Source organism: Mastigoproctus giganteus, chromosome 3, assembly GCF_048544385.1.
Source record: "Mastigoproctus giganteus isolate SK-2022 chromosome 3, ASM4854438v1, whole genome shotgun sequence".
In the NCBI taxonomy this organism is placed as follows: Eukaryota; Metazoa; Arthropoda; class Arachnida; order Uropygi; family Thelyphonidae; genus Mastigoproctus; species Mastigoproctus giganteus.
Genome location: NC_143577.1, coordinates 198,397,028 through 198,413,001, shown reverse-complemented (window position 1 = coordinate 198,413,001; position 15,974 = coordinate 198,397,028). Strand labels below are relative to the sequence as shown.

Below are 15,974 nucleotides of genomic sequence, written 5' to 3'. Positions count from 1 at the left end.
GAATGTGAAATATCTGCATAAAATTTGTCTCACAATCATATATTTAATAATCTCCTGAAGTCTGGCTATCATTTCACAGAATACTCTGTACATATAAAGGTTTTGCTAATTTGATTCATTTTTATCTCATTGGGACTGAAAGCACTTGCTGTAAAACTTTCTTATTTGAGAAATATTCATTAATGGTTATGTCACTTCTGACATAACCATTAAATTTGGAATATATATTGAAAAAAAAAAAAAGAAAAGAAAAAGCACAGTTGCATTCCAAAAAACTGATTCAGTCACTCACTGACGGGTTATAAAAAAACCTTTAATATTTTACATGACTCTGTATTTAATATTTAAACAACCTGTATTTAAACAACTATTTTTTTAAAAGGGAAAACATTTATCTTCTTTTGATAACATATTTAAATAAATCCAACTCAGTACTACTAGACTCAAAATAGGAAGAAACATGTTCGTGTTAAAATTATATGTAATAAGTATAAAAATTGAGCTACTGGTGAATGGGTAATAACTGGAATGGTGTATGGAATGCATTGTAAGGCTAGTGGAAAGGATGACCAAAATAATAGGCCCTTTACATATTTATAAAATAAAAAGGAAAGGTCACAGTTCTGTCTTCCTTTCAATCTTCACCAATTCGACTTCAAACACCAAAGTAGCATCACCTATAAAAATTAAAATTCATAAAGATATTAAAGCACAAAACCTGTAGAAATTTTCATAAAATATGATATGATCTGTACTCAGTCCTTTCCCTATTTCAAAGATAATTCACTTCTAATATAATTTAAATATGAGGTCTACTTCCAAAAACTAACATATGCATATCTATCCTCTCATCCCAGCACACTTGTTATGCAATCCAATGCCAAATATAGAAATATTCAATATCATGACAAGGTAAGTAAAAAAAAAACCAGTTTACAGCATTTAGAAGACAAGAAAATTATACATTACTATAATTACTATATAAACTGACATAGCAAAATACCACAACTCTGCTTTAAAAGTGCATTATCTCATCTGTTGCAATACATTAGCTGCCATTTGCTGTGGTCTTGTACTACCAATGAACATCTTGTATAAGTATAACAATGTTTAGTAAAAATGCAGTGCTCACCATTCCAATGGCTGCTTGATGGGAAGGCAATAATCACCTCAGCTAGTATTTCTCATCCTTACTCTAAATTATGAATGACATCCCCCATCAAAAAAAATCAGTGTCTATCCAACTGAGAGATCAACAACAGTATAAGGGATAGCATCCTGTGCAGGTCCACTATATCAGACCCACACTCACAGTAACTTGAACCCAACCCAAAAAACAAACAAAACAAAAGTCAAATTTTTCACACATCAATAATAATGCAAAAATCAATCATCAAAAATATTAGCATTATTACTGTACATAATCACAAAAATTGAAAAAAAAAAGTTACAATAGAAAAAATATAATGAAAATATTTATAATACAATTAATTTTACATATTTTTACTATGCAAAAAGAGGAAAATTGTCAACAGTTTCTAGATTCAACTGCATTCTTTTTTCTTGGACTAAAAATCCAGCTGCAGCATAAGTCATTCCAGCAGTATGTATCTTTCACTGGATACATACTGCTGGAATGACAAAAATGAAACAGCTGCAAGCTGTGGGGGAAAAAAAAAAAAAAAAAATTTTTCCCCACCATGTCAATAACTGAAAATCTTCTTGATCAGAAATTGGTACTAGAAATTTCACTGTGATACAATTTTGGATTTTATCAGGTGGAGATGCAACATTTTCATTGCCTGAATTTCCATATCAAAAAATCGCCTTCCTTCCCTATTCTTCTGTTAAAACTTAATTCCAGTCTTTCACTGTCATATGACAATAAATTATTCATAAAAACTGGAACTGCACTCAACCTATGAACTGCAAAATTACCTGAGAACTGACCTAGATCCTGACTTGCATTGCACGTAAACTGTGGGTATGTTTTTTTTTTTTTTTTTTTTTTTGATTTGGTAGTTGTTGGCGCATCGGCTTCTGTGGCCATATTGCACCTCCCAAGGTTTTTGCAGTACTTTGATCCAAGCCCGAGGCGGGAATTGAACCCGCGACCTTTGGGTTGCCGGGCAGGTACTTTACCCACTCGGCTAGCCCGGTCGGCCTGTGGGTATGACCCAATACAGGACTCTAATAGGGAAATGCATGATCAAGGCATTTTAAAAAGACATATTCACAAAACAAATGAGAAGTTTTGCAAACTGAAAACAGAAGTTTTGAATTGCAGTTATATCACTGGAATCACCTCAAGGCAATAGAGCCTAAGCAATTAATGCTTGCAGCAAACAAAAATGTCTCACAGGCAGGCACATTTGCACACAGTGCAACACTAGATATTTTTGAAGAAAAAGGCAAGAAATAGTTAAAATAGTATACTCAAAAATTGTATCCTTTATTCTGACATTCTATTTGATAGTAAGAAAAAATAATATCTTTAGAAACAGCAGTCATGTTATTCAATAAATAAATAAATAAAATAACACATTTCCAGTGTATGGTGTCACAAAGCAAGAGTAAATGAAGTAAAAATCAAACTTCTATGGGAAAATTACACATGAGAACAAACAGAATTTAAAAACTTTCTGAGACCACCATACTCACCTTTACAGAAGCAAAAACCCTTTCCTTTACCCCTGATGGTAATTAAATCTTTAAGTAAATCCCACATCAGTACACAGTGATCAATGCCACCTAGTGGTTCCTTTATCTGCAAATTCTTAATACACGAATGATCACTGCTGTTAACCAGATCAAGAGTATTACTCTCTCTGATTACCTCTCGAACATGCTGCTGCAGAAAACAATCATCCAATAAATCCACAAAAGTCCTGACTATTGTGTGAGTGACCAACCCACAAGTTCCAGTCACTATCTGGGAAGTTAAAATCCCCCATTATAAGACATTCCGATTTATTAGCCCACTCTATTTCTCTGTACAATTGTTCATTGTACTCATTCGAATCATTAGGCCTATAACACACTCCTACTCTTATTTTTGCTTTCGCAGTGCTCAACAGTGCACTGTTCATCTGTATCAACTGGGTGCACTTCTTTTGATTTTATGTTTTTCTTAATTAACAGCATAACACCTCCTCTCTTTCTATCCTGTCTATCCTTTCTGTACACATTGTACTCCCCAAATTCCAGTTCTGCATTCCTTATATCTGTGTGACACCACATCTCTGCTATCCCAATAATATCCGCCTTTGATGTCTTGACCAACACTTCAAATTCATCAAATTTATTTACTATACTTCTAGCACTGGTATACATGCAAGCATAAATGCTCATATTCCTATTCCTAGTTACCCTAACACATCCCATATACCCACCTATTTCACGATGACTGCAATCCGTCCCTGAAACCCCAACACCCCTCGCTCCAGGTCGCTACTTATTCTAATAGAAGTTGTGCAAGAATCCCCCTCAGCTCTGCCTGCGGCTACTGGTAAACTATTAGTCCTTGTATCCCCCCCCCTAGCTAGCAGTTTTCTGACCCACCTAACACTGCCTCGATAGCATCAGCAAATATTCTTGCACCCTTTCTATTTAAGTGTATCCCATCCCTGTAGAAGTAGTCTCTCCTTTTAAAAAGTACAGACCAGGCTGAAAAAAATTCTACCCCTTGAGCCGTGCACAATCTTTCCAGGGCCGAATTGATCAACAAGGCTCTCATCATATACTCCCTTCTATCGTGTCTGGCAGAATTGCAGGCACTTTCAAATTCAACTCTAATTCCAGGCTTTTTTTGGGTTTTTAAATTATTATGGTGAAATGCATTTCCCCTTCACTGAAATCTTCAATCAAATAAAAAGCCGAAGTAAATTTTCAGAATTTCCTCTTCATTCCTATTTTTTAAGCTTTGTAAACTTGTGTATCTCACTTGCACATATCATGTTAGTTGCAATTTGTGTGTGCTATGTTCTTTGTTATTGATTGCTTATCTTTTTTATTGTTTTAAATTTTATAACAAAAAAAAAAAAAAAAAAATGTCAACGAACAGAAATATCAAGTTAGTATGTATACATTGCAGTATTAAATGTAAATTTATTTTTATTTTGCTAACCTGTGGAAAATATTCTTCCGATTTTCACATATAATTTAATTTTTAAATTGGTAATGTAATAAAGTGTAAATAATATATCTTTACCTTTATAGCCTGGATAATATTCCTCCTATTTTCGATTATCAGAATCACCATTTAATAGAATTAAAATTCGATTCACAAACATGATCACAATGACCAGCGCTTACTACGTATGATATAGTGATTGGTATTTTATCATGGAGAGTCCATCGTAACGTGACTTGATCATACAGTGAACCAATCATAAAGCGGGGTCCACTGTAATTCTGCCCAGACACGAAAGGAAGAAGTACACAATGACAGCCTTCTCAATCAATTCAGCTCTGGAGAGACTCCGAAAGGCTCGTAGAGAAGAATTTTTCTCAGCATCATGTGCTTGTTAACAAAAGAAACTGTTTCTACAGAGATGGGTTAGATTTAAAAAGAAGGTGTGCAAGAAATTCTTTAAAGGTCATTTAAATAAAGGGTAATTAGGTCATAAGGGTCATTAATTTATTTCAAACTTTGAAATAAAGAGATGGGATACACACACAACAAATGACAGTAAACACATAATAGATAACAACCCTTTTGGACCAGTGTATAAGTAGGTATCAAGGCACTCAATACAGGGTGGGAACAATGGCAGTATTTTGCATGCTGTAAATAACATTGAAATTTGTGCATCAGTGAGGTAATGAAAAATTAAGAGAAAAGCACCTGACAATGATTTACATACGTAACAAACTAGTCCTCCACTTTTACGCATACAAAAATGATTGCAGGTATATTATATGTTATGATGTCAAAAAGTTTTAGTAGCTTTGAAAAATGCTGTTATTTCATGCATGCAGTCTAATATGAATGGCAAAGTCCTAGTGTACTCATTGCATATCCAAGATAATCATTTAACACATTAATTAAATAAACCACAAGAAACAAACTAAAATACATAACTTATATTCAACTACAGTGTTTTTCAATATTTTTCAGGCTACTTTGTTGAGAAAATTAATTTTCAGGACCCACTTGGGTACACTAAGGGATTGGGGACAGTTTTATAACCTTAAAATTCCTAAACATATAAGTAAACTGTAATAAGTAAATTCTGGGATCCCCTAGTGTAGGTAGAGCTCAGGGCTGCAGAACCCAACTTAATGTGCCCTATGAATTAAAAATAATATAGTAATGAAAAATTAAGAGAAAAGCACCTGACAATGATTTACATACGTAACAAACTAGTCCTCCACTTTTACGCATACAAAAATGATTGCAGGTATATATATGTTATGATGTCAAAAAGTTTTAGTAGCTTTGAAAAATGCTGTTATTTCATGCATGCAGTCTAATATGAATGGCAAAGTCCTAGTGTACTCATTGCATATCCAAGATAATCATTTAACACATTAATTAAATAAACCACAAGAAACAAACTAAAATACATAACTTATATTCAACTACAGTGTTTTTCAATATTTTTCAAGCTACTTTGTTGAGAAAATTAATTTTCAGGACCCACTTGGGTACACTAAGGGATTGGGGACAGTTTTATAACCTTAAAATTCCTAAACATATAAGTAAACTGTAATAAGTAAATTCTGGGATCCCCTAGTGTAGGTAGAGCTCAGGGCTGCAGAACCCAACTTAATGTGCCCTATGAATTAAAAATAATATAGTAATAAATTTACAGACCTGGAATAGTAGGTGGTGCCCCTGCTGACCCATATCCTAAATCTGAAGGTATTACTAATTTCCTCTTTTCACCCTCACACATTCTGGAAGAAAGTACAAAAATAAATAAATAAATATGACAAGCATAATTCTATAAGTTTTTACATAACTAACAGAATGCTTTCTTTTATTAAAATAAACAAATTCCAAATTATATAGCCAAGTATAAATCTGTTTCTTCTCAACTTAAACATCAAAGGAATAATTACTTAACACTTTCCCTTCAATTGAGTAAACATATTTTAATGTTGGTGGCCTCCCTAAATTTGTAACTGCTAAAATCTGGCAAATTTAAAAGTAAAAAACTTTCAAAACAATTCTAACAATTACAATTAGATATATTCTGAAATTCCAAGATTCACATCCATATTATTTTCTTTATTTTTATTAATAACTTTCCATTTGTATGTATATAAGTATGTGCCTCTGACATAGTAGTTCCAGAGGGCTAAACTCATAACCACCTTGCAGCTTTGTGTTGATGCAACTCTATAAAGCCAGTCATGCATGTAGTGTTTATAATGTAGATTTGGTTCTGTTGCTGTTGTTATTGTTGTTATTTGGTTTTTAGGAGCATTAACAACTAAGGCCATATTGCTCTGGGGATACGTGGTGGTCATTCCCTGACCTTTCTGCATCCTCTATATTTGGTGGCTCACGGGCTTGAACCCCGGTCTAATCAAGAAGCGTGTGCTATGCACTGCTGCTCCTGCCCACCTGGCTACGGAGGCGCCTGGTTCTGTTGCATTGTTTGACTGGCCACTTTACAACCAGAGAGAGAGAAGCAATCAAAGAAAGCTGATTCTGGGTTGGTAAACATTTCTAGCATGAGGAGTTGGGCCACTCATGTCAATGTTACCGTGTCTGGGTTAAAAAAAAAGGGGGGGGTGTCCAATCAAAATACAGTTAGTTACAAAGAGCAAGTAAAGTCAGTTCAGGTAGAAGGTAAATTATATGAGTATAGTCACGTCCAACAGACTTAAGTGAAGTCTATATAAAATCAGATCTTAATAGTAAGAACCACTCCAGGGATACAAGGTTCAAGAAGAGACTACTTCAGAGACCACTCTGGAAACAAGTTTCGAGAAGAAACCACTCCGGAAACAAGGCAGTGCAAGGTATTTATCTATCTTGAAAACAGCATTGTAATATACACTATATTACAACTTTCTCTGCACTCAATAAGTCTGCATTCATAACCGTTGAGAAGCAAGCTCAAAGAGAATGTATGGCCAATTCTACAACTTGCCAGTATTAGAAGCTCTGTGCTCAAAAAGTTTCTGACTGAAAGACTCATACCTGGTGATAATGAAAGTAATATGCAAGTTGGGTTGAAACCTAGAAGAGGTAGACTTGGTAACAAAGGTCACACAGATGGATGGGGGAGGTACTTTATAACAGGGTAAAAAGATGAATCTTGCAACACTACTCCCAGAGACCAACCAGCTGATTTAGAATCCCTTTTTTTCCCATTTTTGGACATTTTAGGATCAGTATCTTAAATTTGACATATCCAGGTGAAATTTAAGAAACTAACATTACGTTGAATCTTACTATAGATTATAGAGTATTTTAGGGCAAGAGCCTCATGCTACGTGGTAGAATAACTAATGTATAGGTAAGTGCAATAGCATCAATTTAATTTGTAGCCATCTATCAAAGTAGTTAAATTGGCATCATTTTAATTATATCTCATACTGTGAATACCTTCACAAATTGCCATGGTAATGCACTACCTCAAATAAGTAACACTTCACCAGTGGAGAAAACTACTGTTACTTATTCAGATACCACCACCCAGACAACACCGTTTCAAAGCTTATTGGCTTCTCGTCGGTTAGTGGGCAGGTACTCTGGTGTTGCAATAGTGACAACCCAGTTATGAGGTATAACTCCACAATATGAGAGATGGTGTGCAGTAGTATAGACTATAAAGTATTTTAGGGCAAGAGCCTCATGATATAGTCTATACTTCTGCACACCATTGGGCATCTCTCATATTGTGGAGTTATACTTCATAACTGGGTTATCACTATTGCAACACCAGGGTACCTGCCCACCCACTGACGAGAAACCAATAAGCTTCAACACAGTGCTCTATGGGTGGTGGTATCCGCCGAGAATAAGTAACAGTAGCCTTCTCCACTGGAGAAGTGTTACTTATTTGAGATAGTGCAATATCATGGCAACTTGCTGTGAAAGTATTCACAACATGAAATTTAATTAAAACAATGCCAATTTAACTACTTTGGTAGATAGCTACAACTTAAACTGATGCTATTGCAGTAACCCAGAGATGAGAAGCCAATAAGCTTAGAAACAGTGGTGATATTGCAACTTCAACAGGGCAATATTTCCCCCAAGGGAACAAAATTGGTTTTTGGGGGGCAAAAAAATCATGGGTATTACAATGGTTTGTGGTCCTCAAGTTCAACCCTACCTGACGACAACTTATTCCTTAATATTTAATTTCTCTCATTGGGTTTTCTCTTTTTCCCTGAGACAACTGATTTTTACCAAATAGGTATATTATATTAGGAGTGAGTGAGAAATTTTGATAAAAGGAGGATAGTAGGCGTGATTTAATTCAACCACCTTTGCTTTTCATAGGGATTAAATGCCTAAGTGTTTCAGAGGTAATATCTCCGAAATCCTTGCTGTTTGTGCCTTTCTGACAGCTGTGACCTTGACGGATGCATGGTGGGCGTGGTTTATTTATTTATTCTTTTGTTTAATTGGTCAATATATGAAGCATGGAAGGGATGAGGAAATGTTTCAGTTTACTGTTTCTACTTTTTAAGCGACAGTTAATATTGATTTATTGTTTTCTTGTCAAAGTTGTTTATTTTTGATCCATAGTGCTTTTGGGAGTGACATGGGCTATGAGAGTTAAATAAAAATAGTTTATATTTTATTATTTAATTCTTTGTAGTTGATTCAACCCATCATCAATCATGTCAAGTGCTGAAAAGAAAAAGTGTTGATAGTATCTGGATGAATATCTAGCTTATGATTTTACTGAAAGCCCATTTGATTCAAGACAGCCCATGTGTCTTATGTGTAATAGTTCTTTTTCAAACGAGGCTATGAAACCATCAAGACTTTTAGATCTTAAAAAGGAAACATCCTGATAAAGTTGATAAACATATCGAATATTTTAAAAATTTAAAACAGAATTTTGAGCAATGTAACACTGTTACTTTCTTATTTAAGAAGATACACAAACAAATGATGATGGAATGATTGCATCTTATAAAATTGCAGAAATCAAAAACTGGTAGTGCTCATACAGTTGCTGAGACTGTTATATGACTTACATTAGAGACTGTAATTTCAACAGTGATGCAACAAAATCCTTCCAGTATTTTAAAAGCATTGCCATTGAGCAACAATTCAATTCAAAAATGAATCGATGAGATGTCAGTTGCCACTGAAGAGCAACTAATTGAAAAAACTAAAAACAAGAAAATTTTCTATTCAGATTGACGAATCCACAGTTACTGACAATAAGGCCCTTCTAATGGCATAGGTTCGTTATTTCTATTTTGATTGTAAATTGCAAGAAGAGATGTTTTTTGTAAAATCTATAGAAACTGACTATACTGGAGCATCCATTTTTGCTGCTGTAAAAATATGGTTTGATACCATTGGAAAATTTGGCATCCTGTGCCACTGATGGTGCTATCTCCATGGTTGGAAGACAAAGGTTTTATGTAGCCCACCTAAAGGAAGTATGTCTTGAACTGAAGTTCTTGCCATGCACTGTATTATGCATCAATATTATCCGGTTTCAAAAAATATTAATCCAGTTCTTTATCAATCTCTCAGTATAGTTATTAAAACCATCAATAAAATAAAGTTGCATAGCAAATATGATTGCCTTTTCAGAAAATTTTGTGTTGATAATGAAGAACAGTATGTGAGGCTTCTTTTGCATACAGAAGTCAGATGGCTTTCTAAAGGTAACTGTCTAACAAGATTTGTAAACCTTTTTGATACGATAATTAGTTTTTTAGAAAGCAAAGGAGACACATATTTAGCAAAGGAGATCAGCAAACACAAAAAGAACTTATACTATATGGCTTGGATTTTTCAAAAACTTAATGAAATATCAATTCAACTTCAAGGGAAATTAATTACGGTGATAGACGGCAAACACATATTAAAAGCCTTCACTGAAAAACTGGAAATATTTGAAAGAAATTTAATGAGAAAACAATTTCATGGTATGCAAGAGTTAGCTGAAATCGATGAATCTCTCACTGAGAATGATCTTAAAAATTATTCAGATCATTTGTGTTCTTTAAAAGGTGAAATGAAAATAAATTTTCATTTCATTTCACTTTTTAAAATAAATCTAGATGCCTAGATTTATTTTCTTTTGAGGTGAAGTCATGGATATTAGATCCAACTGGATGTGATTTTGGGTCTGCTAGTAAAGAAATTCAAGAACTCATTGAATTAAAATGTAATGAAGAATGCAAATATAAATTTGAAAAAGGTGGAATGGCTGAGTTGTGGGGATCAAAAACAACTAAACTTCTTTATCCAACAACGTGGTCTGAAATGGCCATATATTTTGTTTTCCAACGTCTTATATGGTTGAAAATGGTTTTAGTTCAGTAAATAAAATATTAACAAAGAAAAGAAACAGAATTTATATATGTTCAAGAGGAGACATTAGAATTAAACTTACTAACATCATACCGAACGTTTAACTTTTAGCCAAGAAGCAGCAGTGTTAATTAAATCTAACACAAAAAAAAAAAAGGCTACCAAAATGATCTGCAAATTAACCAGCAAACCCTGCCACTTAATGACCCATACTGCTGCAGTTTGTAAGTCACTCTGTACCCACGAAAGTGATTAATATCAGCAAAGATGCAAGGGGGCAGCACAAGTTTTGTAGCTTCACCCAAAAAAAAAAATTAAACAAATAAATAAAACAGTTACTCACCTTCCATCTAATTCTATCAAGTATCTATCTATCATCCTCGATTTTTGCACCTGAAGATCAAGTGGTTACTTGTTCCATTTGCCAATCAATCACTCTTAGTGGAAGCACATTTATTGATATCTAGTCTACATTTAACTTAATTTTAAAACTATACCTCATCTTTCTCGTTTCAGAGAGAAAAAAGTAACCCTAGCATTCAACCTACTTATATAGTTCAATGAAGTCCCCTCACAGATGCCTAGTCTCCATGCTTTCAAACTGTAGCCTAAAGTCTCTTGCTATAAGAGTACTGACAATTAGTTTTCTTTGGACCCGCTCAAGAATATCCACATTCTTTTTAAGATGCAGCCTCCATATCTGTATGCAACAGTTCAGATGTGTTTTAACCAATGTTTGACACAAAAGATATAATACCTGTTGTCCTTACTGCCAAAGTGCAGTAAGGACAATTCATGCCTATGTATCATAAACAAACCCTCATGAGTCCACTTTGCTTGCTTATACCGCTGAGAAAGCTTCATATTAAATTGAATCAGTCCTCCCCTTTGTCTTTTACCATCTTTTGACCGCTATTATCTATATAAGAAGTTACCCTAGGATTACAATTCTACATATACAGAACTTCACATTTACCAGTGGACTGTAGTTGTCACTCTTCTGACAAACTAAATAATTCGTCTAGATCTTTCTGGAGTGACACCCCTTGATTAATGTTGGCTACCATGCCCAACAGTAGTTGCCATATAAACTGCATCACTAACTATTTTCATACCTAAGAAATGCAAAACTTAAAAACACACAGGACAGAGAATCAAAATAACACACAACAGAATTTATGCAAAAGTGAATGAATCAATTTGAAATACCCAATTTGGATTCGGAAGAAATGGAACAAGCAATGTGATTTTCATGAGCTCAGAAATTACTGAGAAGATATATGAAATTAATACACCACTCTTCCTGTGATTTTTAGGATATAAGAATCCTTCTGACAAGATCAGACACAACAAACTAATTGAAATATCATACTGTAACATAGGATTTGACTCTAGAGATACAAAAACCATAAAAGATACCTAATGGAATCAGGGAGCCCAAGAATTGGAAATGTGGAAATGGACTGGATCAGAATGAGATTAGTAGAGGTGTTAGACAGGCACTCTGTGCCTGTCTAACACCTCTCCAAAACTTGGAAACAGTGCATTCTGTTTCCAAGTTTTCCACTACAATGTGTATGTAAAAAAAAAAAAAAAAAAATTACAGGAATAAGAGGGGAATACATTAAAATAAATGGAACAGAATCAAAATAATGAGAAGTGCTGGTGACATGGCTGATGGCTGTTTTCACTTCCTCACAAAGAGATCTCCAAATACTAATCAGCAAAATAAAATCAAAGTGAGAAAGGGTCTCCAATAACAGTGAGTTAAAAATGTGCATCAATAAACAGAAAATAACATTCTCCATTTTCTTCCAAAACAGAAATTTAGAAAGTTAACAATTTTTGCTATCTCGGAAAGTCAGTCTACTCAGATAGCAATCAAACTAAAGAAATTAGATCATGTACAGAAAAGCAAAATAATTCAGTTAGATCATAAAAATCCTGTTTGAGGCCAAGCTGATTTTGGAATTAAGAATTAGGCCTCTGGAATTCCATTTGGCCTATATCACTATACAAAGCCATGATCAAAAAGTTGAGGAACTAACTTTTTATCTTAAGTGCAGTGTTGCAGCGAAGCACATGAATCACCAATTTCAGTTCAACACCTAATTCAGAGTGCAATCACTCTGAATTAGGTGTTGAACAGAAGATGTTCTATGTTTGTTTGTTTGTTGTTTTTTTTTGGGTTTTTTTTTTTTTTTTTGCATTTTAAAATGAGTGATTTTAACACGTTGAATGCCGACTACGAGTTAACTCGTACTTGGCGATCTGGCGCAGGACGCGACTACAAGTTAACTAGAACTGCTATGACTTTCCTTTCAGGCACAGCTATGAGTATATTCGTAGCAAATATGTGCAAGTGATGGATAAGAATGATCTGGGATAAGAATAAAAAATGAACCACGGCATCAGAAAACAGAATTTATTAAAAAAAATAAATATTTTCTTCACACAAAGAGCTAGCTTCTCTTAGTGCACTGAACAATAATAGCGTGTTCCATGGCGTTTTTTATTTCTCGTACAAACTTGACAAGGCTTAGTTGGCTGTGGTTTTTTTTCAGTTGGTGGTATAGCCAACTGAAATTCTAAATAATGAATTTTACGTTCAGACCTAATCTTCTTTGGAACGTTTAGAATTTTTTTCCAATCAAAAATTCAATGTAACTTTTCCATCAAGTTATGGGTTCCACCATAAAATGTCTGAAATTCAGAGAAATCCGTAACTTGACGGAAAAGGGTGTATGCGTTATGCATATATATATATTTCTATAATATGTAATGCAGTTTTTTTCAGACATCTGATGGTTTTTCTTAGTGCTGAATAATACGAGAGCATTTGATCCGATCGATCTATGAACCAGGACCGTATGACTCGTCAAAAAACTCTTCAACTTCCGAGTCACTCATATTACAATAGAGCTCAACCTCTTCTTCGTCTTTTCGGTCAGTGGTCTTTTCTTATCCATGTTTTAGGTTCTTTTTAGTACGTAACAAAGTACTAAATACAACGTAAATGGCAAAGTCTGTGTCACTGCAGCGGATTTACGCATTGCACTGATTCATATACAGAGAATTCTGCAAGTTACAACAAGTCTGATTTAATCGAGTTAACTCGTAGTTGGCTGCCCTGAAGAATTTTCTATTACATACGCCAACTACGAGATAATTCACGATGGTTTTTTTACAACAATAACCTTTTTTTATGAGTTTTGGTGATGAATATATATTGTAATTTGGGTTTTGAATAATTTAACATGCCAAATTGAAATTGGCGTCGGAGACCAGTTTACCCAAATAAGCCTTGGCAGTCAATGTGTTAATAAGCAGCAAATTTGCATCAAATTTTGTTTCAAATTAAGAGAAAGTGCACCAGAAACCCAAAAAATATTAAAAATATCTTTCAGAGAAAATGCTGTGTCATTCAAATACATTACAATGTTTAAATAGGGACACTTGTCCATCAAAGATAATCCTTGCCCTGGATAATCTTCAACTTCAAAAACCAATGATTCAACCACTCGTGATTATGCTCTGATCAGGAATAATTACAATCTCCTAACTATTTCTAAAGTTGCTAGTAAAACTGATATTTCTTATGGGATATGTTAATCACTTTCAACACAAGATTTGAGAACATAATAATTTTCAACTAAGTTTGTACCTCATATTCTCACAAATGATAGTGGCAGAAAGCAGAGCATTCTTGCATATCATAATCTTCATCAACATGCTGCTCCTCCTGACTCACACTTTGCTTCTTTCATCATTACTGGTGTTAAATTGTGAATGTATGGCTATGACCCAGAAACAAAGGCCCAGTCCTCCCAATGGAAGCCCCTGTCTTCATCAAGGCCTAAAATGACAAGACAATCTTATTTGTACCAAATAAGAGGATCGTGCTTATTGTATTTTTTTTTGGTCCACAAGTCTTCCTCATTATGAATTTGTTCTGCATGGTCACACAGTGAAGTAGGAACACTATAAAATAGTTATACAGTATCTGCATGATGCTATTTGGAAAAGTGGACTTAAAGGAATAACTGGTGCTTGTACCATGACAATAACAGGTTTATAATTACTCATGTCACCCTTTGTGAATTGGAGATACATTTGCACATCTCCAATTCATGGGGACTTCCCCCTGAGTCCAAGGATGCTGTCATAATTATGGCTAAGGGTTTGCTTACTTCCTTTGCCACCTCCTTTAATGTATGATTATGTATGATTTATGTATAATTATCTCAATTTTTCCAGCACCTGCTGCCCTCTCTTACTTATATTTCCAACTAATAGTGGACAGAGTTTTAATAGATAGCAGCAATGAAAACATGAAGGCAGCTTTGAAAATCAGAGGAGGCAGCATGACACCTGTTACTATTAGCCACTGCTGTCCAATTTTGGCTTACAAAAGCTGAAACTGAAGAAATTTTCTGAAATTCAGATGCAGAGTTGATGAAATCAAATTATATGAGATTATATATATATAAAATGAGAGAGAGAGAGAGAGAGAGAGAGAGGCAGAGGTTTTCATTCTTCAAAAAATATTTGCAAAATAATAAGAGGAGTTTACCTTAATATAGTAAGTAGAACACTTCCGTATGATACTCTCCAGAAATTAAAACGAAAAAATTGAAAGCTTACATTAGAGTAAAAAATAAATAATTAAAAACCAATTTAACACAATTCAAATCAATTTAACACAATTGAAAATCAATTTAACGCAATTAAAAAAAATCTAACGAAAATATTCAAAATGATTTTCCTTCCTGAAGCTGACAACGCTTTTCGACCATATGTCGTGATCACAGGAATAAAAATTACCGAATAGGGTTGAACCTGAAACTTAAATAGTGATTATTTGTCTTCGCGCATGCACGTAAAGGTCCACGCATCGGAGATCAAATATGGCCGCCAAACATTAACAGAATTCTCATGTAATTTAATTTCTACGGTTTCTGTAATTAATAGTCACGTATAATTATGTTGAACATTAAGTATTTTGGCCTTGTTAAATAAAAAAGTATGTTTTTCGTTAATGGCATGAAAGGCTAATTCTGACACTGCTGAACGAGAAGCGCGAACTGAGGCTTCATGTTGATTTACACGAATATTCAGAGAAAATAGCATCGAACCTTGGTAAGACGAGTCGCAATCACCGCAAGAAATGTTGTATACCAGATCATTAATTTGTGTTGCGAACGCGGAAAGAACCAAGCGATTGTTCAGTATAGTGTGTAATTTCCGTATTGGATTGGCCACAATTTTAAATTCGGTATCTTTAAAGAATCTATTAAGCTGTTTGTGCCACTGTTCAACATATGGGACAGAAATAAAGTATTTTTTATATTACTATTGTTGGTTGGTGTAGTATTTTGTATCCTATCCTTAGCCTGTACCCTAATTCGGTTTATTGTGGCAAGGGGATAACCCCTGTTTGAGAACCTGCTAGTTAATATCTGTATTTCTGAGCCCAAAGCAGATTCCATCGTTGAATATTTAT

General features: G+C 34.3%; 1 protein-coding gene across 1 annotated transcript in view; it reads right to left on the bottom strand.

The window, feature by feature from the left end:
- Window positions 1–290: 290 nt before the first annotated feature.
- The window catches only part of LOC150088564 (peptidyl-prolyl cis-trans isomerase FKBP2-like), a 46,141-nt gene continuing 30,457 nt past the window's right edge, over window positions 291–15,974 (bottom strand). Inside the window, exons 4-5 of the mRNA XM_090369565.1 lie at window positions 5,819–5,901; window positions 291–677 (exon numbers count right to left, since the gene is read on the bottom strand). Coding sequence (XP_090225691.1) covers window positions 616–677; window positions 5,819–5,901 — 145 coding nt within the window. The 3' untranslated portion in view covers window positions 291–615. The remainder of the gene's footprint in view (window positions 678–5,818; window positions 5,902–15,974) is intronic.